At 54.5% G+C, this 26,595-nt stretch overlaps 1 protein-coding gene across 3 annotated transcripts in view; it reads left to right on the forward strand.

The window, feature by feature from the left end:
- The window catches only part of NMT1 (N-myristoyltransferase 1), a 36,569-nt gene that overhangs the window by 4,150 nt on the left and 5,824 nt on the right, over window positions 1–26,595 (forward strand). For all 3 annotated transcript variants that reach the window (XM_039504289.1, XM_039504286.1, XM_039504288.1), the window contains exons 2-7: window positions 10,772–10,883; window positions 12,713–12,854; window positions 16,650–16,768; window positions 18,203–18,294; window positions 24,644–24,760; window positions 25,632–25,802. In XM_039504289.1, coding sequence (XP_039360223.1) covers window positions 10,772–10,883; window positions 12,713–12,854; window positions 16,650–16,768; window positions 18,203–18,294; window positions 24,644–24,760; window positions 25,632–25,802 — 753 coding nt within the window. The remainder of the gene's footprint in view (window positions 1–10,771; window positions 10,884–12,712; window positions 12,855–16,649; window positions 16,769–18,202; window positions 18,295–24,643; window positions 24,761–25,631; window positions 25,803–26,595) is intronic.

A 26,595-nucleotide genomic window follows, 5' to 3' on the forward strand; every position in this document is an offset into this window, starting at 1 on the left:
ATGGTATAGAGCAGCGTATCTCAACCTCTTTGATACCAGAGACTGGCTTGCTGCCTTCCGAAAAGGTGTCAGGGAGATCTCCGGGCCCGGCCCGGCCCTTGAGAAACACTGGTATAGAGCACAATAGCACTTAATGCTTTATTTAAGTGCTCTTGCTTTCTGCTCCACAACATGTAATTCTCCATCTGGACAGCCTCTTAAAAATCCCATTCAGCCTTCCTTCTCCCGGCCCTCTGGATTCTAATGAGATTACCTGTGATTAGCAGTGGGTTTGCCAGGAAGATTTTCAGGCATCTAAATATGGGACAGAAAGTGATCTCACTGACTGACTGATTTTTGAGCAGGGAGCTCAGCTCTGCAGGGGGGAGTTTATGGAGGTCCTTCAGTCTGGTATGTGAGCATCCACAACTACATTTCAAGCTTTCGGGGGCTTGGGGGCGTTGGAGGAGAATTGAAAGGATTTGGTGCCATTTTCTTTCCTTTATTCTCTGAATTTTTTCTCTCTCTCTTTTTGAGTAACAAAACTCCTGTGACTTGGGTTTGCATTTCAGGTTATGGTCAGAAAAGTGACTATTAAAAAAAATAGCTCCTTGTTACCCAGTGTCTCTCTCCCATCTGTGTCAGAGTCACACCTGATGCCTTAACTGATGCAAAGTGTTTCTCCTGGTAGCAGCTGATAAAATCAAGGGAGAACATGCTGGCGTCTGCTCTGCTTCATCAGAAGTGTCAGCTAAGCTCTGACTGATTCTGAGGCAGCAGGACTCCGCCAACCCAGGTTGAGTTGGCAGTGCTGGCAGTTGGAAAGATTCTGTCCCCACCACATGCTCTTGAAAACGAAGGGTGTTGGATCTGAAGTCACACGGGGAATAAACGAGGAGTCTCGTGATGTTACCGTCCTGACTTTATAACCAGGGATTTCGGTGACTGTGTGTTTCTAGATTTTGGCTTCGTTTGACATTTCTGTCAGTTTTCAGATAAAGTTGATTATGCTCTTTGCAGTGAAGGCCTCCACATCCAGGTAAAATCTAGTCTGGAACCTGCCTGGATAGTTCACTTAAATAATATCCCTGCTTCGTTCGAATGTCAGTTCCAAGGTGGAGATTTCAGCTCCCTTCCCTGTCCCTGCCATGCGCCCGAGATGCTACCCATGGCAAACGGCGGGAGGGAGGGAGGGAGGGGTGATTCACCAGCTCTTTCACCATGCAACCTTTGCGGCACTTCCCATTGCCTAGAACATGCAATAACCAGATTCATTTCCAGGCAGCGAGCTTAAACGCCTGGATGGGAGTGAATTCAGTTCACTGGGAGGAGGGGTGGCTTCTGCTTAGATCCTTTGGGCAATCTGGAAAGTTACGAGAAATGTCCTGCACGAACGTGATGACAACATGCTTCCCACCCACCCCATCGGGCAGAGTCTCAGGGTTTCAAGGTGATTTGAGGAAATGGAACCCTGTGAGCACTGCTGGGAAGATCCCATTACTTCAGACCGAAACTTGATAAGGGCAGATTTGCCCCGTGGCCAAGCCGGCACTGTTCTAGCCCATTGGATGGGTTCCGGGAGCTCTCGAGAAGCTGCCAGTGTGCTGTGGTGCCGTAGGAAAGCAGGCACAGCAGCGACCTCCAGCTGCATTGGCACTGAAATGGCCTTTGGCACCGGTCTGCTGCCTGGAGCGCATCTGCGTGTGGGCGTGAAGGGCCTTGTCCGTGTGCATGGTGAGCACATGGCTCTGAAGATGTTCAATGTCGCTCGTGTAGACAAGGCCGGTGTTTGTTCTCCAGCACCCGAGTGGAGAAAGAAGAGCCGTGGGGTTTTACATAGCAAGGGAAAGAACGAGTAAATTCGGAGACGGATCAGGATTCCTGTTTGATTGTCCTGCTTCCCCCTTGGCCTACGAGCCCTGTGTCTCTATTACCAAGGCTGCAGTGTGAAGGTCTCGAAGGTCCCATCTGCCTCGTAGGGCGATTCTCCCTTTGAACGCCAGTGCAGACATTTCTGTGGTCCAGGGGCATGCATTGCCCCATAGTGCAGGTAGCCTCGCTGGGCCACAGTAAGTATTCACCTAGAAATGGCAGGTCTCTAGTTATTCTCCCTGGGTGCCTCCATATCGCAGCTGCTCCATTTGCAGATCAGGACAGGATTCTTTTAACTGCTTCCCCTCCAAAACCCAGCCTGGCAGCCGGAAAATCAAGCTGTTGTGTTTCTGCTTCGTACGTCTGCCAGCCACCACCAGCAATAGGCATCGCAGAGTCCGCACTCACCCAGTGGTTTGATTCACGAGACAAATCAGAGCCCAGCCTGCTCTTCCGCGCAGGCGCTGATGGGAAACAGGCCGAGATGCACAGAGTAGGTCTGGGCAGGAGCAAGGAGCCGCTTTAGAGGCTCTGGGGTAGAAGATCACTCGACATAGTATCAGCCCTCAGTGGTGTGAAGAATCCAGCCCCTGAGCACGGTAGCTATGCTGGCCTCAGCCAGCGAAGTGACTGGAAGAATGTCCCTGTCACTTGAGGAGGTGATGTTCCTACGCAGACAGAAAAGGCCCTTTGTCGCTGTGCTACGCGACAGGGTTACATCTGCGTAATACAGCAGCTCAGCCGTGTACGTGGAGTCCCCGTAGCACAGGCACAGTCCAAGACCTCCATGGTTTATAGTAACCGTGGGTGAATCAAGTGCACGTTACTGGTCCCGCACTGTGCAGTAGAAAGGTGACTCCTTACTGCTCTGTCTGAGGGTGCGTTCAAACATCCTTTGCGGCAAATACACCGAGGCCTGTGACCAGATCTGTCATTGGAATTCTCTGTGAGCAGGTTGGGGGAAATTCACTGTGCACATTTTAAAATCACTTTTTTTTTTTTTTAATTGGGCATAACCTGCAGCTGTGCCCCTCTCTGGCTGGGATCTCGGGGCTTGCACAATAAGAGTTTGTAGAGAACTCCCAAAAATATTGAAAAACTGCTGTAGGAAGTGCGTATTATTACTTCCTCACAGTCCGCACTGCCCTGTGCCAACACTGTGTGGCTGCTGTGTTGTGTGGGGTGTGGCATCTGCAGCTGAGCATACTACTATTTCCAGGGGCCAGTGTCAGTGAGGGGTACATTCCATTCCCACCATACGTGAATGGCGGTGAGGGCATGGCGGTGAAGAGGAGCCAGCAAGCACAAGCAGAGGCAAGGCAGACTTGGCTTTTCAGGCTTTGGCTTTTCAGTCCCCTCTTAAACCTCCAGATCAAAACACCCCTGACTCTCACTCTCTCTGTGTAGTTTATATTAAATAATGAATATGTTGTTTGGCAGAGGGCAGGTACCCCTGTGTGTGTGCACTCAAAGTGTGCTCTCTCTGGCTCCTCTCTCGTGCTCTGCTGTTGCCTGGACGGTTTTAAGCTGTAAGTGCAGTTCGGTTAAGTGAAGTGACAAAGCAAATGGTGGTGTGGGTGGGGGTCTGGTGGGTGGGTGTTTCTTTTCTCTGCTAAATTTCTGCCCAAAAGAAAAGATCCCCCCCCCCCCCCCCCCCACCCCCCACCCCACCCCTGCTTTCACCACCTGCCTGCTCAGAAAGAAAGAAAACCAACTCCAGAGAGCCCAGACTGGGCTTTGAGAGCCCCAGAGAGCCCAGCAGAGGAGAGGCAGGGTTAGTTAGTGTAGTAGAGATCAGGCGAATGCCCAGGCGGTTTGGCTGCAGGTGCTTCGTTAGGAGCTGCTGCTTGCGAGCTGCTGGCACTGCTGCATGCAGCAGTGCAGCATGCAGGTGCGCCAGCTGCAGCAGTCAGTGCAGCTGGCTGCAGGGCTCCAGTGCAGCTGCACAGTGAGCTGCAGCTGTGAGCAGTGGAGCTGACTGTCCTTTTCCTGTGAGTTGGGGCCCTTTCACCAGAGAGAGTTCCGGAGCAGAGAGAGTTGAAGAGAGCTCTGGGGTGTTACTGAGCTTTACAACTTTTTCCAGCTCTTTTCAAACTTTCTCCAGCTGTTGTTAAACCTCCACTTCTTGCCTTCTCTGCTGTCTTCCATCTCTGCTCCTCTGCTCTCTTGCTCTCTGCCTGCTCCTCCTCCATTCATCTGCCTCTCGCTCCTGCTGCGCTCCAGTCCCCTGTTGCTGCTTGTGGGGCCCTGTTGTTGGGCTGCCTGCCGCAGGGGCCTGTGGCCCTGCAGCAGGGCAGTGGGGCACAGGGAGCAGTGGGAATCAAGTGCTTAGCAGTGCAGCAGTTCAGGCTCGTGGCTCTAAGTTTCAGGACTCGGTGAGGCATCCCCCATCATCTCAATCCTTTCCCACAGTTCCCGCCTTTCAGAACCCCCAGCACCGCCACTCAGCTCTTTGCCGGAGCAGCAGCCAGCAGCCAGGAGCCGGAGAGGAGAGAGGGAGCTGCGCTCAGGAGCCAGCAGCACAGGGCAAGGAAAGCTGGCCTTAAGGAAGGTGCATTGCGTTGGGGTTGAGACCTGGGGACGCGAGTTGACTGTCAGTGTCCTCTGTGCCACAGCAGTAGAGGCAGACTGTCTTGGGCAGACAGTCAGTGGGACAGCCGCCAGCAGTAGTAGCAGGGCACTGCCCCAGGCCCAAGCAGGGCAGGGCAGCCAGGCAGCAAAGCAGAGGCAGAGGGGTGGGCAGAGGTGGAGGGCAGCTCCCGCCTCGCCCGCTGCCCGCCGCCGCTCCCTCCTGCTCAGCCCTGCTGGCGCCACTCGCTCCGCCTGGGCCTCTGGGCGCTGGGGCCTGCGGCTGCTGCTCCTGGGGCAGCTGGGCTGGTGCTGGCAGCGCAGCCTCTGTGCCAGGCTGCAGGGGGCAGTGGTGTGGGGCCCAGTGCAGCAGCAGGGTGCAGGGGGGGGGTGGGGCTGGGGGTGGGGGGGCAGGGGGGGGGGGGCGGTGGGGGGTGGGGGCTGCCGGGTGGGTGGGGGGGGGGGGGGGGGGCGGGGGGGGGGGTGGGGGGGGGTGGGGGGGTGGCGGGCGGGTGGGGTGGTGGGGGGGGGGGGGGGGGCGGCGCGGCAGGGGGGGGGGCGGGGGGGCAGGAAGAGGGGGGGGGGGGGCGGGGGGTGGGGGGGGGGGGGCGGGGTGGGGGTGGGGGGGGGGGGGCGTGGGGGGGGGTGGGCGGGGGTGGGGGGGGGGGGGGGGGGGGCTAAGGGCAGCTCCAACCACCCTCCCACTCTAAGGCCCTCCTAGCTGCCACTCTGCCTTGGCTCTGGCCAAGGGGCCGGCCTTAGGCCCGCAGCAGGGGGCGCGCTGCCCGGAGCCAAAAAGTGAGAGAGGAGGAGCCAGAGGAGGCTGCAGCTGCCGATCCGGCATCTGGGAGTTAAGCGAGCAGCGCAAGCGCAGCAGCATGCAGCGTGGCTGGCATTGTGTGGGGAGAGGGGTTTGTGGTGTGGGGTGTTTAGGTGGGGTCTGGGGGGTGGAGGTGTGTGGGGGGGTGTGGTGCTGAGTTGTCCAGGGTGCACAGAAGGTCAGACCCCACACCAAGCCCACACTCAGCCAGCACAGCAGAGGCGGCTGTCTCAGGGCAGCACAGCAGCACAGACAGACAAGCCGCAACAACAGAAGGGAGCAGCACAGGGCATATCCGCGCCGCAAGGCGGGGCCAGGCGCATGCTTCGGAGGCGGGGGGCAGCCACCGCGCAGGGCTTGTTACCAAGGCGCAACACTGCACACACAGGAGCCGCCCGGCGAACCCAGAGCCTGCGCGGCAAGTGTCTCAGCGCCCACGGAGCGCGGAGAGGGGTGAGGAGCCGCGCCTTGCCAAGCAGTGTGGGGAGTGAGCCGGGAGCTGCTGCAGGCTCTGGACAGGAAAGTGTTTGCTTGCCCTGTGCCTCTGCGCCCTCAGAGAGGGCCCTGTGGGGAGGGGGGCAGGGGGGCCCCTGGAGCCCGCCCCTCCTGCTGGCTGGGTGGGTGGCCCCTGGCTGCTGGCTCCTGCTCCCCCCTGAGCTCGTCTGCTCCCTGCCTGCCCCAGCTCAGCTGCTGAGCCCGCTGCCGCCCTGCTCGCTCTGTGCTGCTCTCAGTCAAGGAATCTGCAAGTCAGTGTGGAATGGTCCTTCACTGAATCTGATGATCAAAAAGTGTGATGGGAATGTCCTAGGCACCAGGGGGTTCCCCCCAGTGATGTAGATGGAAAACAAAAATGGGGGAATGAAAGATTAGTAGACCAAGCAGCTTCACTCAGCTCTGGAGCTGAGTGTAAATCAAAGCCTGGTTGATGGCAGCCGTTAACACCTTCCAGCGTAACACCACCCCCATCTCAGCTCTGCCTTTCCTCCCAGAAGCGCTTGAAATACTGACACCCTGAATGACTCAGGGCTTATCTCCATATGGAGTTATTCAGGAACAGCTATTCCTGTGACGGACACTCTAACCTGCTTAGTTTAACCCTACAGAGTGCCCCTGGAATGGGAGGGGAGAATGGTCTGGCTCACAGACCCCCCCCGGCATTGGGAGAACGGGTGACACACAGCCCCTGGCATGCGGGGAGAACAGAGGATCCTACTATGGGGGGAAGGAGGGATGGGAGATACCTGGAGCCTCTGAAATGGGGGGACACAGAGCCCCTGCTGTGGAGGCTGGGTGGAGGTGCAGGGAGTCCCTGGTGGCACGCATGGGCGGTGTGGAGGGATGCCAGGAGCCCCGGTGAGTGCAGTCAGTTTGGCTACAGCAGCTGGGAAGTGTTTAAATTCTAGTTTTTACCCTGGCTGGTGAACTCAGTTCGTCAGCTCGAAAGTGCCAGTACGTTTTCCAGGCCCTGGTATTATGTTGCTGGTTGTTCTTCGTTAGTTCTGCGTTCCCGGGATTGGCCGCGTAGCCCTTAGATGCACGTAGAGTCCGACTCTGCGAGGTGCTGAGCACCTGGGCCTCCTGCGGCAGACAGGGGAGCTGAGGGCAGTTCGCAGAGCTAGGCCCTGGAGATGAGACCCCTCAGGACCTTAGACAGGATTGGGAACGGTCACAAAATCTCTCCTTGGGCAGGTCTTGCCCAGTGCAGAGAATAGGCAGTTTGTGATGCTCTGTGTTCTGGTGTCTGCAAACCAGCTGGGGCCTCCCTGGGATTCTCCGCTCTGGGTGCGATTCTGGGGCTGGAGGGAAGAGGGCTGCTTGCTGAGTGTGCGGCCGAGGTGCCTCTTCTCCCCACGTGCTGCAAAACATCCCCCTGCTGGCTTCCTCCGGGGTCTGGCTGGGCCGGTGCTGCACAACTTCTGGCACCCGGCCTGCCTAGCAGTGCTGTGTGATTGGGTTATTTTGTGTCTGACCTTCCGAAGGGGCCGGCTGGTTCCCCGGGGACAGTAAAGCATTTCAAGAGGAGCTGGTGGGCATGTGTCACCTGACATCTTGCTCTCCGTGAAGGGTCCTACCAAATTCACGGGTCATTCTGATCAAGGTCACGGTCCTAGGATTTTGAAAATCATGAATTTCATGATTTCAGATATTTAAGTCTGAATGTTCAGGGTGTTGTAACTGTAGGAGTCCTGACCCAAAAGGGGGCGGGGGGATCACAAGGTTATTGTAAGAGGGTCGTGGTATTGCCACCCTTATTTCTGTGCTGCGAGTGGCGGCCGCTGGCCAGGAGCCCAGCTCTGAAGGCAGAGCCGCCACCAGCAGCGCGGAAGTAAGGATGGCATGGGATGGTATTGCCACCCTGCTGTGCCGCCGCCTTCACAGCTGGGCCCTCGGCCAGCAGCCTCCCAGCTCTGAAGGCAGCAGCGCAGCAGTAAAGGTGGCATGGGATGGCATTGCCACCCTTATTTCTGCGCTGCTGCTGGCAGGGCGCTGCCTTCAGAACTGGGCGCCCAGTTAGAGCCGCCGCTGTCCGGCCACCCAGCTCTCAAGGCAGCGCAGAAGTAAGAGTGGCAATACCGCAACCCCCCTACAATATCCTTGCGACCCCCCGTGACCTCCTTTTGGGTCAGGACCCCACTTTGAGAAACGCTGGTCTGCCCTGTGAAATCCATATAGCGCAGGGTAAACGCGCACAAACCACCAGATTTCATGGTCCGTGACACATTTTTCATGGCCAAGAATTTGGTAGGGCCCTACTCACGTGCCTCCTGTAGCCCTCGTGTTCCAGGTCCCTTTGGTAGAACGTCCTCCCGTCCCAGGCCTGCTAACCTCCTGTCTGGCCTCCCTGACGGCCCTGCCCGCTGCTCAGCTCCCGGGGCGTCGGGATGTGTTGGGGAAGGGCTAGTGATCTGCCTCAAGGGTTCCTGCAGAAAGGTGCGACTCTCGAATTGGCTGCCTCCGACCGTGCTTAGTCAGCGTTGCACACGCTCTGCACAGGGCGGGACGTCTTTCCTGCTCCTCTACGTTTTGCCCTTTGTGTTTCGTTCAGATCCTGCAGGTTAGTCCCTGTGCTTTTGAGGAGCAGCTGAGGGTTAATGTGGTTTTCAGGTGCAGTGGCTGAAGGTCAGTGCTGAAGGTCGTGGGTTCGAGTCTCGTGCTATCTCGCTGAAAGGCCAGCTCCAGTTTACCCAGCTGTAAAATGGGCACCTGATCCTTCAGGTCAGGGCACTCAAAGGTCCTCGGACATGATGCTGGCCACTCCCTTGGGTACTGTTGGCTATGAAACTGAGGTGCTTTAGCCACATCAGCCCGATGAGCCATTGGCTTGGGGAGCTCTGTGGTTTAAGGATGGGTGTGGAGATTGGCTTGTGTCTCAGGGTTCTTAGTTACCAGCGTTCCCTGTGCCGCTTGTGTCCCGGGCACCTACTGATTGCCCTGTGCCTGAGTGGGGAGTCTCTGAACCCTCCCCAGAAGCTGTGCCGCTGGTGTGGATGTACCAGTACAGAGTATGAGCCAGATCCAACTTCCCCAAGTTGGTGAGATAGAGCAAGAGGAACAGAACATTCCCTCCGTGGTGGGGCAGTTCACAGATCGTCTCCGCCAAGTTAGCGTTCGTTTCGGGCTCTGCACCCCAACCCCCGCCAATACAGCGGGCCCAGGCGAGAGCATGGCAGAGCCGGGGGCAGAACATCCCCACGAGAGGCAGCTCCCAGAGGAGTCTAGATGAACCCAGAGTCTGAGCAGCCTCAGGAAACGCTGTGATACCGTCCTCTTTGATGAGGCTTTTCCCCCCTAACTAGAACAGTGTTCACAGCGTCAGCCATTCCCACCCCCGTACCCCACAGAGCACGTTCCCTTTCCCTGGGCGGAAATTGGAAAAATGGGGATCAAAAAAAAAAATCCAGAGGGATAAGGAGCTGGTTAAAGGGAGACTGCAGAGGGTGTGTATGAAAGGGGAACTGTCCGTTGGAGGGGGGTTACCAGTGGTTCCTCAGGTTTTTGTTTGGGTTTTTTTTTATTCAATTTATTTATGACTGGGGAACACCAAGTAGGAGTGAGGGGCTGAGGGCTGATATGGATGACATGGGAGGTATTGCAAATTCGGAAAAAAGATCGATATATCCTCCAGAGAGATTGATGACCTATGTAAACTGGAGTATTAGTAACAGGATGAAATTCAAATGAGAAGTGTAGAAGTTATGCATTTATGGATGACTAATGACTATTTTGAATATAAGCTGGGATGGGAGTTGGAAGTAAGAGGAGGAGGAGGAGGAGGAGGAGGAGGGTTGATGGGATGATGATGATGAGTAGGGAGTAGAATGATGTGAAAAAAAAAAAAAAAATGCTCTCTTGGGATGCTAGTATTTCTTTAGGTAGTAGGAAGGGGGAGGGATAAGTCCTAAGGGCGTAGTATAAGGCTCATTTGGAGAGTTGTGTGATTGTGTTTTCTCCATTTTTTAAGAATGAAAGAAAACTGAAAAGGTACAAAGAAGGGGCCACTAAGAGGAAATGAGGAATGAAGAGGAAAGCCTGAAAGGGAGAAAGAGGAGAGGAGCTTGTTTTTTTTTCCTTTTTAAGAAGAAGAAGAGGAGAAGAGGATATATAAGAGGATTATATTATAGGGATATAAATACCAGGAGGGAGGGAGAGGAATAGCTCAGTGCTAAAGTGGAGACGACAACACACGGAAACAAAATGAATTCAGGAAATTTTAATTAGTTGAAAATTAGAAAATTTAAGGTTTTCTAACCATCAAGGAGGACAATTGGAACAGCCGAACAGTGGGAACAGAAGTGGAAAACCTCCATGACTTTAAGATAAGGCTATGGAGATTGGTGGATGGATGATGGCTTGATAGATGGTATAGTCAATCAAGGGTCAATATTAGGGCCACACTGAAGTAAATAGTATGATATGATATGATATTTTTATAACATTTTTCAAGAGGGTATAGCTGAGAGGGTCAGGGCCCGCATGCTCAGGTCTGCTTGGGGGGTTTGGGTTTGGGAAGGGTAGATTGGCCTTGGAGGTGCAGGTTTTTTCGGGCCCTTCCATGGGGCGGGGGCATGGGGCAGGGGGGAAGTGAGGGTGGGAGGTGGGCATAGGTGGTATGTGGCCTCAGATCTGATGATCGGTGATCATCATGGATGATGATGGTCCTTCTCTTCTCTGATTCTGACCCCAGCCTCTGCCCCCCTAGGAACGTCCTCTCACTAGTCTGGGTCAGGCAGGTGCTCAGATCCTGCAGCGCTGGGCAGCGGGACCAGCCTGAAGAAGGATGAATATTTTTAACCTTCCTTTATTGGAGGCTTTATCTGGGAAGTGCCGTGGCTAAGAAAGGGGCTTGGAACTAGCCCATGAACTGCACTCTGGGCTGCATTCCTTGTTCGGATTAGTCAGGCTCCCGGAGCAGGTGTGATGCATCTTCGGGTCCGACTTAGAACAGGGAGCCCTTTATTCTCTCTCTAGCGCTGCACAGGCTGTATAAACACCCTCAGGAAAAGCTCCAGTGATGTTTCCTTTGTTCCCTAGTGGCTTAAGTCCAGTGGATGACAGTGGAGCCAAAAAGAAGAAAAAGAAACAGAAACGGAAGAAAGAGAAAGGAGGAGACCAAGTTGATGCGGCTCAGGATCAGCCAGTAAAGGTAAACTGCCCCCTGAGCATCGGGCTGGTGGCTCACTCGCTCCCCCAGATGAGAGAATATAGCCCGTGTGCGTGCGTCTCTCCAGCGTGACTCGTGGGTGGGGAAGGAGGCTACCGATGCAGAGACCTGCCCGTGGCATCCTGTTACTCGGAGCTCGAAGACTTAGGGCCCTCTCCGAGCCCGGATCCAGGGGCCAGAACTCCCACTAATGCTGGCAGACGTTTGTGGGCAGATCTGGGCCTGGACACGACCCTTTGCTAGGAAATCCAAGCTAGTGCCGGTGCTGTAGTAAACGTGCCCAGGCTGGCACTGGTGGCCAGTCAGCTGCCGCCTTGCTGTGAGGTGGCCAGGAGAGGCTCGCTGGTCTCAGCGCCAGCCAGACCCTTCCGCTGCCTGCCAGTGTCCCTCCCTTGCCCGCACTGGAGCCAGGGCCAGTATTTTCTGCTTTTTGGACAACATCTGAACCTGATTTGCTCAATTCGGGGGGCTTCAAACTGTCTGCACGCCAAACCCCAAAGCAGTGAACCCCATCCCACAAGCAAATGAAATTGCAGCAGGGGCGGTTTAGGTTGGAGTTAGGGAAATCTTCCTACCTGTCAGGGTGGCTAAGCACTGGAGTAAATTGCCCAGGGAGGTGGTGGAATCTCCATCATTGGAGATTTTTACGAGCAGGTTGGACAAACACCTCTCAGGGATGCTCTAGATCCCCTTAGCCCTGCCTTGGGTGCAGGGGACTGGACTGGAGACCTCTCAGGGTCCCTTCCAATTCTGTGAGTCTATTATTCGAACCCTTTGGGTCCCCCCAGGGACTGTGGGTGCGTGGAGCGTGGCGGGGGTGAGGAGGGTGCTGCTGGCTGGGCTGCGCTCTCCCTCCCCTGGGCCTGTGCTGGGCAGCGCTTCTGGGGAGGAGCTGGGGAAGCAGCAGGGGCTTTGTGTTTAAGGCAGCTGACTCCTCGCAGCAGCACTGGATGAGGAGGCAGCTGCGGGGGTAGGTGGCTGGGAAGGGGAAGGGGGAGAAACTGCCATAAGACACACTGTGGCCTGGTGTGTAGGGCACTGACTGGGGCTCTGGGAATCCCGGGTTCTGTTCCCGGCTCTGTCACTGACTGGGCAAGTAACAGCCCCTCTGGGGGGCCTTTGGGCTTTGCATGTTCTGTGTGCGGACAGCTCTGAGCGCAAGGGGCTCCTGATCTCGGCTGGAGCCCCTGGGCCCTATCCTGCGTCGCTAGAGAGGAGGTGCGGGGGCTGGGCAGGGCAAGAGGAGGAGAGAGAGGCGACCATGCTGCTGCACTCGTTTCCCGGGGCCCTAAAGGCCGTGGGGTTTTGCTGCTGTTTGCATCAGCTGGCGGCCGCGATTCCCAGTGTGCAAAGCCCTGGCTGAGTAGGAGGTGAAAGATGGGGCCGAAGCGGCTCTTGCCATGACAGCCAGGGTTGGTGTGTGTCTGCTGGCTGCTCTTCCAGCCCAAAGGGAGGCCTTGAGGATGGCTCGCTTCCCTGGTCCTGCTGGCCCCTGGGCTCCCCTGCCTGCCCTTGATGGTTTCTCAATACAGACGTGCCTTGGACGCAGCTAACGTCCTGGAGCCAGGGGTGCGTGTTGATGTCATTCCACAGAGCATCGTGGGAGAGACACGAGCAGGACGGGCAATGGTCTCCTTTGTGCGGCCTGCACCTCCTAATTCCCCGTCCCCTCAGTCAAATGCCCGGAGCAAGTCCAGGCACAGGTGGCAGGACCTGCCTTGTCTGGTTTAGACTCGGACTCCAGGAGCCGACAGAGTCTGGTAGCGTGGCTAACTGCTCTGTCTTCTTGTGCCTCCGTCTCTGCTACTCAGGTGAAGCTGCCAGCCGAGAGGATCCAGGAGATTCAGAAAGCCATTGAATTGTTCTCTGTGGGCCAGGGACCTGCCAAGACCATGGAGGAGGCCAGCAAGCGCAGCTACCAGTTCTGGGACACACAGCCGGTCCCCAAACTAGGTATGTACCTTATGGGCATCCTTCCTATGCTTGCGTGTCCTGGATCCCTTCACCCCGCCCATGGCTGTGTCACTGTGTCCTGGGTGGTGGTAAACCCCAGACTTCTGCATCCGGAGTCTACCTAGCCCAGCCTTGCCTTGGTCAATATTTATCGTTCTCTTTTTATCTTGATACTCATCTGTCTCTCATCACTATAACTGGATTCTATCCTCCCAGCACCCATGTGAGATAGGGAAACCTTATCTCTGTTTTACAGATGGGAGAAACTGAGCTGCAGGGGGACTAAAGGACTGGCCCAAGGTCACACTGGGAGTCTCTGGCAGAGTCAGGAAGTGAACCCAGGTGTTCTGAGTCCCATTCTAGTGCCTGATCCACTAGGCTGTTTCCTTCCATTGTTTTTCACTACTGTCATGGTGGAGATAGGCGACTCAAACTTGTGCCAGGGCCAGTACGTTATCATGACTAACTCGCAAGGCCCTCTGTCAAGATTCTCCTTTTGGACCCATCGCCTTAGTATTTGGGCTGGCCTAGGTGGGTTTCCTTCATTTTGTTGTTCCATAATAACACCACCACCCGGACCAACCCAAGCACAGTAAGGCTGTCAGGGAGACCCGATATTTGAAACATAAATTGCCAAGATCCCAAAGGCCCCTTCATTTAACTTATTTCAAATCCCCTCTTCTCCTATTCGAGTACTTGAATAAGGAAGTGTTATTTACCCCTTCATATCACAATGAACCAGGGGTCACCCAACAAAATTAATAGTCAGCAGGTTTAAAATAAACAAAAGGAAGAACCTTTTCATATAACACATAGTCAACCTGTGGAACTCATTGCCAGGGGAAGTTGTAAAGGCCAAAAGTATAACTGGGTTTAAAAAAGACTTAGACAAGTTCATGGAGGACAGGTCCATCAATGGCTGTTAGCCAAGATGGCCAGGGACACAACCCCACGCTCTGGGTGTCCCTAGACCTCTGGCTGCCAGAGCCTGGGAGTGGCCGACAGGGAATGGATCACTCAGTCAACTCCCCTGTTCTGTTCACTCCTGTGAAGCTTCTGGCGCCAGCCCCTGTCGGAAGACAGGACACTGGGGTAGAAGGACCATTGGTCTGACCCAGTCTGGCCGTTCTAATGGTGCCATTACAACTGGGGGGAGTCAGTGATGGGAGCGGGACTCAGGGCACTGTGTGTGGGTGTGGGTGTGTGTGTTTTCAATCCCTTGCACGGAAAGGAGCCTGCTGAGCCGTGGGACTGGTCACCACACGCGGCATCCCCCTGCTGGTGCCATGGATGAGTGAGTGTCTGCACCCTCCCAGAGTCGTGCTTCCTGGCCTAGCTGGCCCAGTGGTCAGCCGGCAGGTGTCCAGCTGCAGTGTTTGCAGGCGCTGCACGTTTTGCTGGCCAGGTGAAGGAACCTTGCTAGAAATGTACGAATATAGCAGCAGTTTGGGCCTCTGAAAGTGCCGGGATCTCCAAGCGCTTTGTACGTACTCGTTAATCTGCATCCCTGTTCGACAGCGGGGACAGTGAGACACAGACTTTGCACCAGTGTCACAGCAACGCTGGCAGAGCTTGTAATCGAATCCAGGAATCCTGACGCCCACTAGTCTGCTCTCAGTCTCTCGACATAAGGGAAAAGCGGTAAATCTCCTTAGCAGGGCGGGGTCGTGCCAAGAAGTCTGATCTGCTCATAGTTCAGCTGGCCAACCTGGCCGGGCCATTATCTCTGGAGTTGTTCTTTGGAAAAGCATCAGCTTCCCCTGGTAAAACTTGTGCTGACCCTGTTCGGAGGGGGATTTCTGGGTCACTTGCACACTAAGAACTGTCTGAGACTTGGTGTGCACTGAAGTGATGCTGTGCAGTAATAAGCCATTCCTCTGTCCTGGCCAGAACGCTCAGCTGACGAATGGCTTTGAAAGGAAGAGAAGCTCTTTGATGGACAGAGCCGTGTCTCTGGAAGGACTTTGCGTCCTAGAGGAATCGGAGCAGATCTCCGCAGAAACTCCCCTGGTGTCTGTGTGATTGCATTGCTGCTGCTTTCTGCCCCGGCAACTCTCACCCTAGTCCAAACTGAGCTGAGAAGAGCTTTAAATCACAATGGCCAAATTGTTAGTTTTCTTAAGTGACCCGGGGTTTGTTCCTCCTTGTGGTGACTGGGAAATTGGCTCTTTTCCGCAACTCCTTTGAAGAAGCCTCTGTCTGATCCCCCTTGCACCCATGTCATGTCTGGCTCGCTCTGTATCCATTTGTCAGCACTGGCACCTTACCAATGAATCTGATCCTTTATCTGGCTTCCTGGAAGGGCTGTTCTGTGGAAGGGAATGAGCTCCCAGGTAGTCTGGCCCCAGACTCGGGCCTTGTTCTGTTGTCTGGATGGTTACTAACATACCAGTGCGCTGTAGGTGTCATAGGGGGTAGGAATCAGATCCCAAGGGGCTTTGTAAACCTCACAAACCCCTGTAAAGCAGGTGTTGTCTCCATTTCACAGATGGGAAACGAGGCACAGAATGATCAGGGGCCTTGTCCAGAGACCAGATCAGTGGTAGTGTTGGGACCAGAGCTCAGGACTGACTGAAAGGCCCCCACCCCCGGCTCTCCATACTACACCATGCTGTCTCCCCAGGTGTTTGGTTAAAGGGCAGTATCAGGCACCCAGCATGACCTGTCCAGTGCCGCTTACAATCTGGTAAACAAAAGTCGTCTGGGTTTGAGGGGCCAGATTTTCTAGCACTCCCCATCCATTGAGAGCGATGGGAGCTGCTCCAGGTGAGTACTCTGGCCCTGAGGTGCTGGGGTAATTCATTCTCTGTGTTCTTATTTGGATCTTAAATTCACCTCTCCATTGTCTAGAATTTTTTTTTTAATCTTTGTCTTCATGCCTCCCATTAAAAAAAAAAAAAAACGTGTTGTACTTTCTTTTCAGTGGCACTTAATTAGCACTTCCTGGGCTTTGCTAACCTCCCAGTACGGCTGGTGCCCAGTTGAGATCTCTTGGCTTGATAAAGTGCTTTAGGAGTCACAGCAATTAAACAAAAGTAGCCTTGTTAATTTCAACTGCATTTAAAGCACAGTGGATGGGAAATCCTGACGTTTGCCAAATGGCAAAGGCAGGAGCTGGCAGGGAGAAACGCTCCTTTGGAAGCTTCCAGGAGGGTATTGCAGACAACGGGGGAGTTTCGGGAAAGGGCTGGCTGGTAGGCCAAGGACTATGATGGTGCAAATCCATGAAGAGAAAGATCTGCTGTTTGTGGCCTCCAGCTAATACCATCTCGGGCTGGGACTTTGAGATCTGAGCCGCTAAGGAGGTTGGGTTTTGTCAGTAATGAAGTAGGAAACTGAGGAAGAAGCAGCATCTGCAGGGAGCAGTTAATGACTCCATAGAGGCACCCTTCCCTCGGAGTACGAAATAAACCAGTACCAGAGAGCAGCAGGCGGCTGGTGTGGAAGCGTCGCCTTCTAAGTGAGGCATGAAGCCAGTGCCTGTCCACTTAGCCCTGGGCCCAGTCAGAGCCCAACTCTGCTCCCCTAAACCTGCCCTGCCGTTTCAGTGGAATGAGCTGGTCAGTTCCCCAGATCCACGGCGTAGTGTTGCTGTGCACTGTTAGACAGCTGTTGTGCTCCAACTGGGAGCTGGCTGCTTTTCAATAGCGGGGGACTGAGCCCTGTATACACAGCTGTGAAATGTGTCGGGACCCTTTGGGGTGCAAGGTGCTCTCAGAACGTCAGAGCATGTTACTGGAATGCAGGTGGCTCCCAGAGGCCGAGGGACCGTTTGATTGTTCCTGTCTTTCCCAGGAGAAGTGGTGAACACTCACGGGCCGGTGGAACCAGACAAAGACAATATCCGCCAGGAGCCTTACACCTTGCCTCCAAGCTTCACCTGGGACGCCCTGGACTTGGGGGACCGAGGCGTGGTAAGGAGGCAGGACAAGCCGGGTGGGACGGGGTCTCTAGTGTAGAGCCCCTACTGTGGGCCCCGAGCACCGAGCTGCCGGAGTTGTTCATGGAGCTGTAGAATTCATCCTCCGTCCCACTTCCCCAGCTCCCCGGCTCAGGCTAGCAACGGGGCTGCTCTCTCCTTAAGGCAAGACGGGCCTCTGCCCGTTTTTAGCTTCAGTGTCATCAGTGCCCCTACCAGACCAAGCCTGCTGTGCTCCGAGCTCCCGGCAGGAGATGGAAATTCCCACACGTCTCTGGAGCTCGGGGTTGGGCGACCCAGCAGGCCTCTTCCTAGGAATCTAACCCTGCCCCTGGAGATGAAGTGAGCCTGACAAAGAGGAACAGAGCAGGAGTGTCTGTCCATCCCCTGCCCCCTCCAGGGCCAGGGTTGCACCCACAGCTGAGTTGAGAGCTAAGAGGTTTCTCCTATATCGAGACGAGGGCATGTGGCAGCAGTGGGCACAGGTGGCCAAGGACTGCTCCTGCAGCAGCGATGACTGATCCAGTTACTGTTGCACTGGGTTGCTCCTGGGGGAATTCTGCGCCAAAAAATAAAAAAAATTCGCACCAAAAAAATTAAAATTCTGCACAAACTATTTTAAAATTCAGCAAAATTCTGTATATTTTATTTGTCAAAATAACACAATATAATCAGGCCAGTTTCAGTTATTTTGGTAATTTATTTCAGAATAGCTGTCAGCGGGTATGTCTGTGATAATACAGACCAAAAACAGATGCTGGTAATTTTTTTAATAAATAGATTTCTTACTAGGCATATTAATAGAGAACATTGAGTAATTCATTTAAATTACAATACAGACCTGTATTTCCTGCACCTCTCAGAAGCAGTGTGAAGGCTTGGGGGAGTCGGGGGTAATGGAGACGCTGAGGGAGAGGGAAGAAGCCTAGAGTGAACCTGGAGGGTTGTTGGGGCCGGGTGGGAGAAGTATGGAACAGGTGTTTTTTCCGGGGAGGGAGGGGTGTTGTAAGGGAGTTGGGGAGCCTCCCCTCATCCCCATGTGTCTAGGCTCAGTGCTGTCACCCTACTAGCTCCTGAGTCCATGCCCCAGTCTGTCCCCCCCACTGGCCATTCTGAACCCCAGTCTGTGACCCCCAGCAGCCCAGTGTCCCCCACTCTGGCCTAACCTGGCTCCACGGGCAGGTTCTGAACGTCTGCTCTTGGCGCGTCCCAGGAATGGGGAACGGGTGCTTGGGCAGAGTTTGAAGGACATGCTTCATGGTAGTCAGGCAGCAGCTGGTCCAGCGGAGCACCCGCCTTAGCTTGGCCTTTCCCCACAGCAAATGGGATTTCTCCTTGTCGCTGCGGCTGTCCGGTCAGGGCGCCGGCTGAGGGGGGCTGTTACTGACTAGCCGGCTTTGCCTCCTCAGCCGACTGCTCTCTCCCTTAGCTCAAAGAGCTGTACACGCTCCTGAACGAGAACTACGTGGAAGACGACGACAACATGTTCCGGTTTGATTACTCACCCGAGTTCCTTCTGTGGTGAGTAGCAGGTCTTCCCAGCCTCGGGAGCGGGGGCCAGGGCGCAGGGGGGTGGGGGCCCGGCAGACCTGGCTCTCCTGGGCTGGTGCTGCAGCTGCCTGTCGATTCTCCTGCCTCCTTCCCTCCAAATCTCTCCTCACCCACTGCCATCCCCATCCCGCCACGTGCACAGTGGTGGGGGAAGGTGTGACCCCAGGTATCCTGCAGGAGAGATTCGGACACGTGGCTCTTCCTGCCCTGAACTCCTCTGAGCCTTGGGAGGGCAGCGCACCCCAGCTCTGAGCTTGTCCCGACCCTGCTGTGCTGTTCCCTAGAGCACCGTTAGCTCAGGAGCTCCCCAGCCAGGCCTGAGCCCCGCTGCCCTGGAACTGCAGTATGAAGACTGGTGACCAACAATATAAACTTGCTATTAATTGGCTGATACGGCCAAGATGGCATTTCTGTGGATGGCATCTCCTGTCTTGGGCTTCAGAGGGCTTTTACAATGCCAGGGAACGTAGCCTCAGCCCCGTGCCAGGGGTAAACGTTAGCTGTGATCACAGAGGAGGGCAGGTTGTCGCATGCCTGGTCCCCTGCTGCACCGGCTTGGACCCCCGTTCTGGGATGCCTCCTGATGTATTCGGATTGACTGAGCCCGCCTGCTCCACTAGCCTGGGCTCCCTCTCCTGTTTTGCTGAGTCGGGCTCTCTGGCCTCTGGCAGCACAGCAACAGGTAGGGAGCACCAGCTGCAGAATGACGCAGCGGCTGCAAACCGCGCTCTGTGGGAAGGTTCAGCTCGGAAATGGCCCAGCACTCAAGTGCAGCTTCCTGCTGGAAAGTAAACCCAAGATACTATTGTCTTGTGCTGTAGAGAAAGATCTGCACTGCGTGAGCTCATGAAAATTCACTCTCTCCCTCAATGTGGAGAGAGACACAACTTCCCCCCCCCCCCCCGTAATAAATTACAGAAACTGGGTTATGTTATAAGCAAGAAAAAAGTTTATTAACTATAAAAGGTAAATTTGAAGTGATTCTAAGAGAACACAGCAGATTACTAAGCAAATAAAACAAAACACGCCCACTAAGTTTGATTCACTAAAGAAACAGGTTACAAAATACACAGGAGGACTTGTGGCACCTTGGAGACTAACAAATTTATTTGAGCATAAGCTTTCATGAGCTACAGCTCCCTTCTTCGGATGCATAGATTGGAACATAAAGTAAGAAGATATTTATACATACAGAGAACATGAAAAGGTGGAAGTAGCCCTGCCAACTGTAAGAGGCTAATTAATTAAGAGAAGCTATTATCAGCAGGGGAGAAAAACTTTTGAAGTGATAATCAGGATGGCCCATTTCGGACAGTTGACATGAGGATACTTTAACATGGGGAAATAGATTCAATGTGTGTAATGACCGAAATTACAAAATGCAATTTCTCACCCTAAATGTTGACTTGGGCAGGATGCAGAGTTTCTGTAGATTAGATTTCCAGTTATTTCTCTTTCCAGACTAGACTCCTCTGTCTCACTCTGGACTCAGCCCTGGCCTTGCCTTGCTTAGTTCTTCTGGCTGGTCAGGTACTTTGAGCAATCTCCCTTTGTGGGTGGGAAGGGAGAGCGCTGATGGCCTTGTCTCCTGCCATAAATAGAATTTACATTAGGCGGGAAGCCTTTGTTTCCAGTGGAAAAGAACCAAGGTGGTATCTTGCATCAGGTGACCTTGTAGTGTCAATGCAGCATTCCAGTAAACTTCTCAGGAAGGAGTGAGATTAGCATTGTCAAAGTTCTATTGTTCTCCTTAATGGCTTGTCCAGGCTGATTGCTTACTGTCCGGTGGGCGTTCCCCAAGAACACACCCAGTTGTAATTGTTACCTAGTCAATATTTCTAACTTCAGATACAGAAATGATACCTGGATACAACGTGGATAATTACATTCAGTAAATTATAACCTTTCCAATGATCTCTTGCAAGACCCATCTGCATAAACTATATCTTAGGCCATATTCCTATCATAACAGTATTTCTATGAAGAATATGGAGTGTCATTCCACACCAGGTTCCTCTTAGAAGTTCCAACAAATCCCCAGGCTCTGTGCAATCTCTTTGGAGAGGGAATGATATGCACAGTCACTTTCTGGCCTGGCAAGATACCAGTGGTGCCTTCAGCGTTGTACGTCTTGGTCACCTGTGAATGATGGTTACTCTAACCCATTCCCTACCCAATAGGCAGGAGTGGGCAACCTATGGCACACGTGCCGAAGGCGGCACACGAGCTGATTGTCAGTGGCACTCACAGAGCCCGGGTCCTGGCCACCGGTCTGGAGGGCTCTGCATTTTAATTTAATTCTAAAGGAAGCTTCTTAAACATTTTAAAATCCTTATTTACTTTACATACAACAATAGTTTGGTTATATATTATAGACGTATAGAAAGACCTTCTAAAAACATTAAAATGTATGACTGGCACGCGAAACCTTAAATTAGAGTGAATAAATGAACACTGGGCACATCACTTCTGAAAGGTTGCCGACTCCTGCGAGAATGCTTGCATGCTGTGTGGCACAGCCCGGCGAAGGAAAGGCCTTGCTGTGGATTAACGAAGGGTGATTAGACAGAACTAAATTGTCCACCCTGCCCACAGCAGCTGCAATCACGGGCCCTTCCTCGTGGGCTGGGGCTGGCCATCTCTGTCGCTTGCTGTGGTTGTGTTTGCCGCGTGCTTATCTCCTTGTTCAGCACTGCAGTCACGTTACCCGCCTCCTCCAGGACCCCGGTTCCTTCACCCTCTTCCAGTCACTTATTGCATCTACTTCAGACTGTTGATGTCCCCTTGCCGGTCCTGCAGACTCCTTGCACGGAGCCCTATATCTCTGCTGCTCTTTCTAGAATCTGTATCCCTTTTTCATGCTGCATGGGAATGCTTGGAATAGTCCCCCCTCCTCTCCCAGATGTACCTGCCTTGGCCTCCTGCTCCTTGTAGGCAGCACACCTCCTTCACCTGAACAATTGCCTGGTGTCTGTGCTCCTCAGGCCAGGGGCCAGCTCTTGCTAAGAGGCAGTTAAAGCACCTGGGACTGTGCCCGTGTGATATAAATAACCCATGGAAGCCACCCAGCATTCATAAGCTCTTGCTCACTGAGTAGCCTTGGGAGGAAGCTACTCGTTCAGTGATTCTTAGATTTCAAGGCCATAAGGGACTATCATGATCATTCAGTCCAACCCCTGCATAGCACAGGCCAGAGACCCTCACCCGGGGATTCCTGCAGCTAGCCCACAGTCTGCTGGTTACTGTAGGCTGGTGGCATGGTGGGGTCTCTTGGGCCATAGCCAGTGCGGCTTTAAACCTGAGTCTTTGGGCTAAGCTCTTGTTCCACTCCGGAAAACAGCAATAACATTCATGAACTCCACAGCGGAGGGCTGCCAGGTTGTGAAGTAGTTCGAAATCCTGGGGTAAAAGGTGCTTTATATGTGCAATTGGTTAATTAATGCTAATTAACCTGTCTACCATTCCCATGGTTGTGAAGAACCCCTAGTGTTTTACAAGTGATGTATCACAGTAGCTGTGCACAGCGATAACCCATATAGCTATTGTGACAGACCCAGAGCAGTGGGGTACAGGAGTCTGGTAGAGGGCACATATACTGGTCACTGGCTGAGCAGTTTTCTGTTCCCTGAGTGACCAGAGCAGGGGCTGCACTAGGGTAATCAGGAACCTGCTAGAACCAATTAAGGCAGCCAGGCTGATTAGATCACCTGCAGCCAATCAAGGCAGGCTAATCCGGGCACCTGGGTTTAAAAAGGAGCTCACTCCAGTCAGGTGAGGAGGAGCCAGAGGAGAGGAAGTGTGTGTGAGGAGCTGGGAGCAAGAGGCACCAGGAGCTGAGAGGGAGAGGCTGTGCTGCTGGAGGACTGAGGAGTACAAGCGTTATCAGACACCAGGAGGAAGGTCCTGTGGTGAGGATACAGAAGGTGTTTGGAGGAGGCCATGGGGAAGTAGTCCAGGGAGTTGTAGCTGTCATGCAGCTGTTCCAGGAGGCACTATAGACAGCTGCAATCCACAGGGCCCTGGGCTGGAACCCGGGGTAGAGGGCAGGCCCGGGTTCCCCCCAAACCTCCCAACTCCTGATCAGACACAGGAGGAGTTGACCCAGACCGTGGGGAAGATCACTGAGGTGAGCAAATCTGCCAATAAGCGCAGGACCCACCAAGGTAGAGGAGGAACTTTGTCACACTATGTACAGTACAGTGATTGATAACCCCTACAGCTGTAACCCTGCAGCTGTGTACTGTACAGTGTGATAACCTGTACAGCTGTGCACAACTGCAGGGCTATCGCTGTGCACAGTACAGTGAGAGAATCCTGCAGCTGTGCACGGTATAGTGTGATAACCCTGCAACTGTGTACAGTACAGTGTGATAACTTGTACAGCATAGTGTGATTGATAACCCCTACAGCTGTAACCCTGCAGCTGTGTACTGTACAGTGTGATAACTTGTACAGCTGTGTACAGCCCAGTGCGATATCCTGTACAGCCGTGCACAGTGATAACCCGTACATCTGTGCACCGTCCAGTGTGATAACCCATACAGCTGTGCACAGTGATAACCATACAGCTGTGTACAATACAGTGTGATATACCGTACAGCTGTGCACCGTGATAATCTGTACAGCTGTGCACAGTACAGTGTGATAACCCTGTGCACAGCGATAACCCGGACAGCTAGTCACAGTACGGTGTGATAACCCGGACAGCTGTGCACAGCGATAACCCGGACAGCTGGTCACAGTACGGTGTGATAACCATACAGCTGTGCACCATGATAACCCGGACAGCTGGTCACGGTACGGTGTGATATCCCATACAGCTGTGCACAGTGCAGTGTGATAACCCGGACAGCTGGTCACAGTACGGTGTGATAACCATACAGCTGTGCACCATGATAACCCGGACAGCTGGTCACAGTACGGTGTGATATCCCATACAGCTGTGCACAGTGCAGTGTGATAACCCGGACAGCTGGTCACAGTACGGTGTGATAACCATACAGCTGTGCACAGCGATAACCCAGACAGCTGGTCACAGTACGGTGTGATATCCCATACAGCTGTGCACAGTACAGTGTGATAACCCGGACAGCTGTGCACAGCGATAACCCATACAGCTGTGCACAGTACGGTGTGATACCCATACAGCTGTGCACAGTGATAACCCGGACAGCTGTGCACAGTACAGTGTGATAACCCTGTGCACAGCGATAACCCGGACAGCTGTGCACAGTACGGTGTGATACCCATACAGCTGTGCCCCGTGATAACCCGTACAGCTGTGCACAGCGATAACCCGGACAGCTGGTGACAGTACGGTGTGATACCCATACAGCTGTGCACCGTGATAACCCGTACAGCTGTGCACAGTACAGTGTGATACCCATACAGCTGTGCACAGCGATAACCCGGACAGCTGTGTACAGTAATAGCTCTGCCTCCTGGCTGCCATGCCTGTGTCGTCTCCCTGCCCTGGCTCGGGACACTGCTCTCCTCGAGTTCACTTCTAGTCAGCTGTGAGACGGCCGTTGGTTCCCCCCAGGGTGTCTGTCTCTCCCAGCCCGGGGGGCTCAGTGCCATGGCAGGGGCTCTGATGTGCCGCTGGGTGCTGTGGTGGGGGTGTCTGGGGGAACTGTCGCTGGGCTCAGAGCAGGGGTTCGCCCTTCGCACAAACAGCCATAAAATATTAATTCTCTTCACAAGCGAGTCAGGCCGAGAACTCTGCGCTGGGGTCTCCGCAGGGCTCCTGTCTGGCCTCGCTGCTCTCCTTGAGAACAGGGGGGTTGGAGCACTGGCCCTCAGGGAACACGGTGCTAGGCCATCGCTGAGCACTGGCGAGACGCTCACTCTCAGCTCTCCTAGGGTGAGCGTGGGTTGCCCATGGCACGGAGGGAATCCCAGGTAGTCGTGCTCTCTGCTCTCCACCTCTCAGACTTCTCTTTGGTGACCCATGTGAAGCAAACCTACATCTCACTGAGGGCCCTGGGCGAAACGTCTCCCTGTCCCAGAAACGCACCTGGGCTTTGTCCCCGGGGCTGGACGGTTCTGTGGGAGGTCCCAGGATCGCCTGGCCCACGGAGGCTGAACTCCCTGTCCTCATCTAGCTGGGCTCCCCGCTCCGGGCCGAGGCTGAAGCACCGCCCTTGGGCCCATGCTGTCCAAGGACAGGGCTGCATGCTCCACACTGGTCCCTGGTGCCCGCGCTAGAGTCTGCCAGGACGTTGTGGGGAGGCAGGGCCAGTTGCAGAGAAAAACGGGTGCCCTGGGGCCTCTGGTGCAGGCATGTGCCAGGACTAACAAAGGCTTGTCCATTCTCCAGGGCTTTGCGTCCCCCCGGCTGGCTGCCCCAGTGGCACTGTGGGGTCCGAGTCATCTCTAGCAAGAAGCTGGTTGGATTCATCAGTGCAATTCCAGCCACGATCCACATCTACGATTCGTAAGTGCCTCGATCTCCGTTCTTCCCCGCTGTGGGGTCGGATGCTCCTGGGCGGGGTCCGAGGCGTCTCGGCCGCATTGATCCTTGTGGGGGCGGGCCTGGCGTGCACCACTCTGGCTCCGGGAGTCCCCGGGATTCGCAGGGAAAGGGGGGTTAGTTAAGGTGGGCAGCTCTTGTAAGAGGAAGTCTCGCATACAAGAACCTCAGACACTAGCTTCGTTAGTGCTTCTTAATGAGGCCAGCACACAGCTCTGGCTGTAGGAAAGGGACATCGTGTGGAAATTCTCCAGAGCACGTTGGTCCTCGGACAACTGTTGTGTTGTCCTTGTGCTCAGAGGAAAGTTCTCAAAAGCACCTAAGCAACTTGGGATCCTGCGTCCCCGTCCGTGGGCGGGTGCCATGGATAATGAGACCCTCTGACTTCCCTACGCCAGTGTGTTGCTATTTACGCAGCATCGAGGATGGGCCAGCGATGATTCTTAGTGCGTGAGACGCACAAACCCAACCGGTGTGACTTACCGAACACTGGTAGTGGAAGGCTCCCGTCCGAGAGGCCAGGCAGCTCTGCTCTCCAATTGCTTCACTGTGTAGCTAGATGAATGCAGCCCAGGAGTGGGGCACGGAGTGGTTTGGGGGATTAACTGGTGACAGGTGATGACCCGGAATGGGCAAGTCGGGAAACCTCCCGCTCCCCTGGCCTAGCTTCTTATGCTAGGGATGTCCCATCTCCCTTCTGCAGAGCAGGGAGGGGTGACTCCCACCGGCCCCCTCCCTCCCCAGGCGAGGCCATGCTCTGAGCCTGGGGAATTGGCGTAACCCTGCCAGGACAACTCTATGACTCTCCCCTGGGCTTGTTCTCTGTCCTCTCAAGAGAGAAGAAGATGGTGGAGATAAACTTCCTGTGCGTCCACAAGAAGCTGCGCTCTAAACGGGTGGCCCCGGTTCTGATCCGGGAGATCACCCGGCGGGTTCACCTGGAGGGGATTTTTCAGGCTGTTTACACTGCGGGGGTGGTGTTGCCAAAACCCGTCGGAACTTGTAGGTAAGTGACGCTGCGAGAAGCAGTGCAGACTTGGCCTTTAAGAGGCCTCTCTTCCCAAGGCTTGTTAGCAGAGCACTCTGATTTACCCACGATCCCGCTGGGCCGAGCGGATCAGGTACATCCTGGCGCTTCCTCCTCCTAGCAGTGTCCTTCAGCGAGTCGGCCGGACAGCTCTGGGTCTCCTCGGGGGGAGCTACTGGCTCTTTGAAGGCCATGAAGCAAGAGCGTATCGAGGACTCCTCCAGCACGGTCACCCGTTGCCCTAGCGTGTCTCCCTGGGAGCCGCTGGGTGTGAGTTACCATAGCCCCAGAGGCCCCAGGCATGGACCACGGCTCCAGGGTCTAGGCACTGCACAGACTCAGAACAACAGACAGTCCCTGCCCCAAAGCCTTTATAATCCAAGTTTAAAACAGGAGACAGCAGGTGGCTAGAGCCAGAGGGGAGCCCGAGGAAACAGTGCTAGAGGATTGGCCCACGTGCCGGGCAGTGGTCTCAGCGCACCAGCTGTCCGCGGGTCTCTGTGGGCAGCACGGCGAAGGAGGGCGTTGAAGGTGGGTGCTGAGTTAGTTTGGGGATGTTTACAGGAGCTCGCCCAAGCATGGGAGAATTGCAAAGGGACTTGTTTGAAAATTTAGCAAGTGGGCAATGGAGTTTGGCGTGCTGGGCCAATCAGAGAGAGGCAAGTGCTGACAGCGGCCAATGGGACGATAGGTGGGGCGGGGCCGGCCGTGGAGGGCTTGGAAGTGAAGACAGACTGAGGGATGGAGAGGTTTCTGCCTTGCTAATTAGCCT

The sequence above is a fragment of the Mauremys reevesii genome, linkage group 17 (assembly GCF_016161935.1).
Source record: "Mauremys reevesii isolate NIE-2019 linkage group 17, ASM1616193v1, whole genome shotgun sequence".
Taxonomy (NCBI): Eukaryota; Metazoa; Chordata; order Testudines; family Geoemydidae; genus Mauremys; species Mauremys reevesii.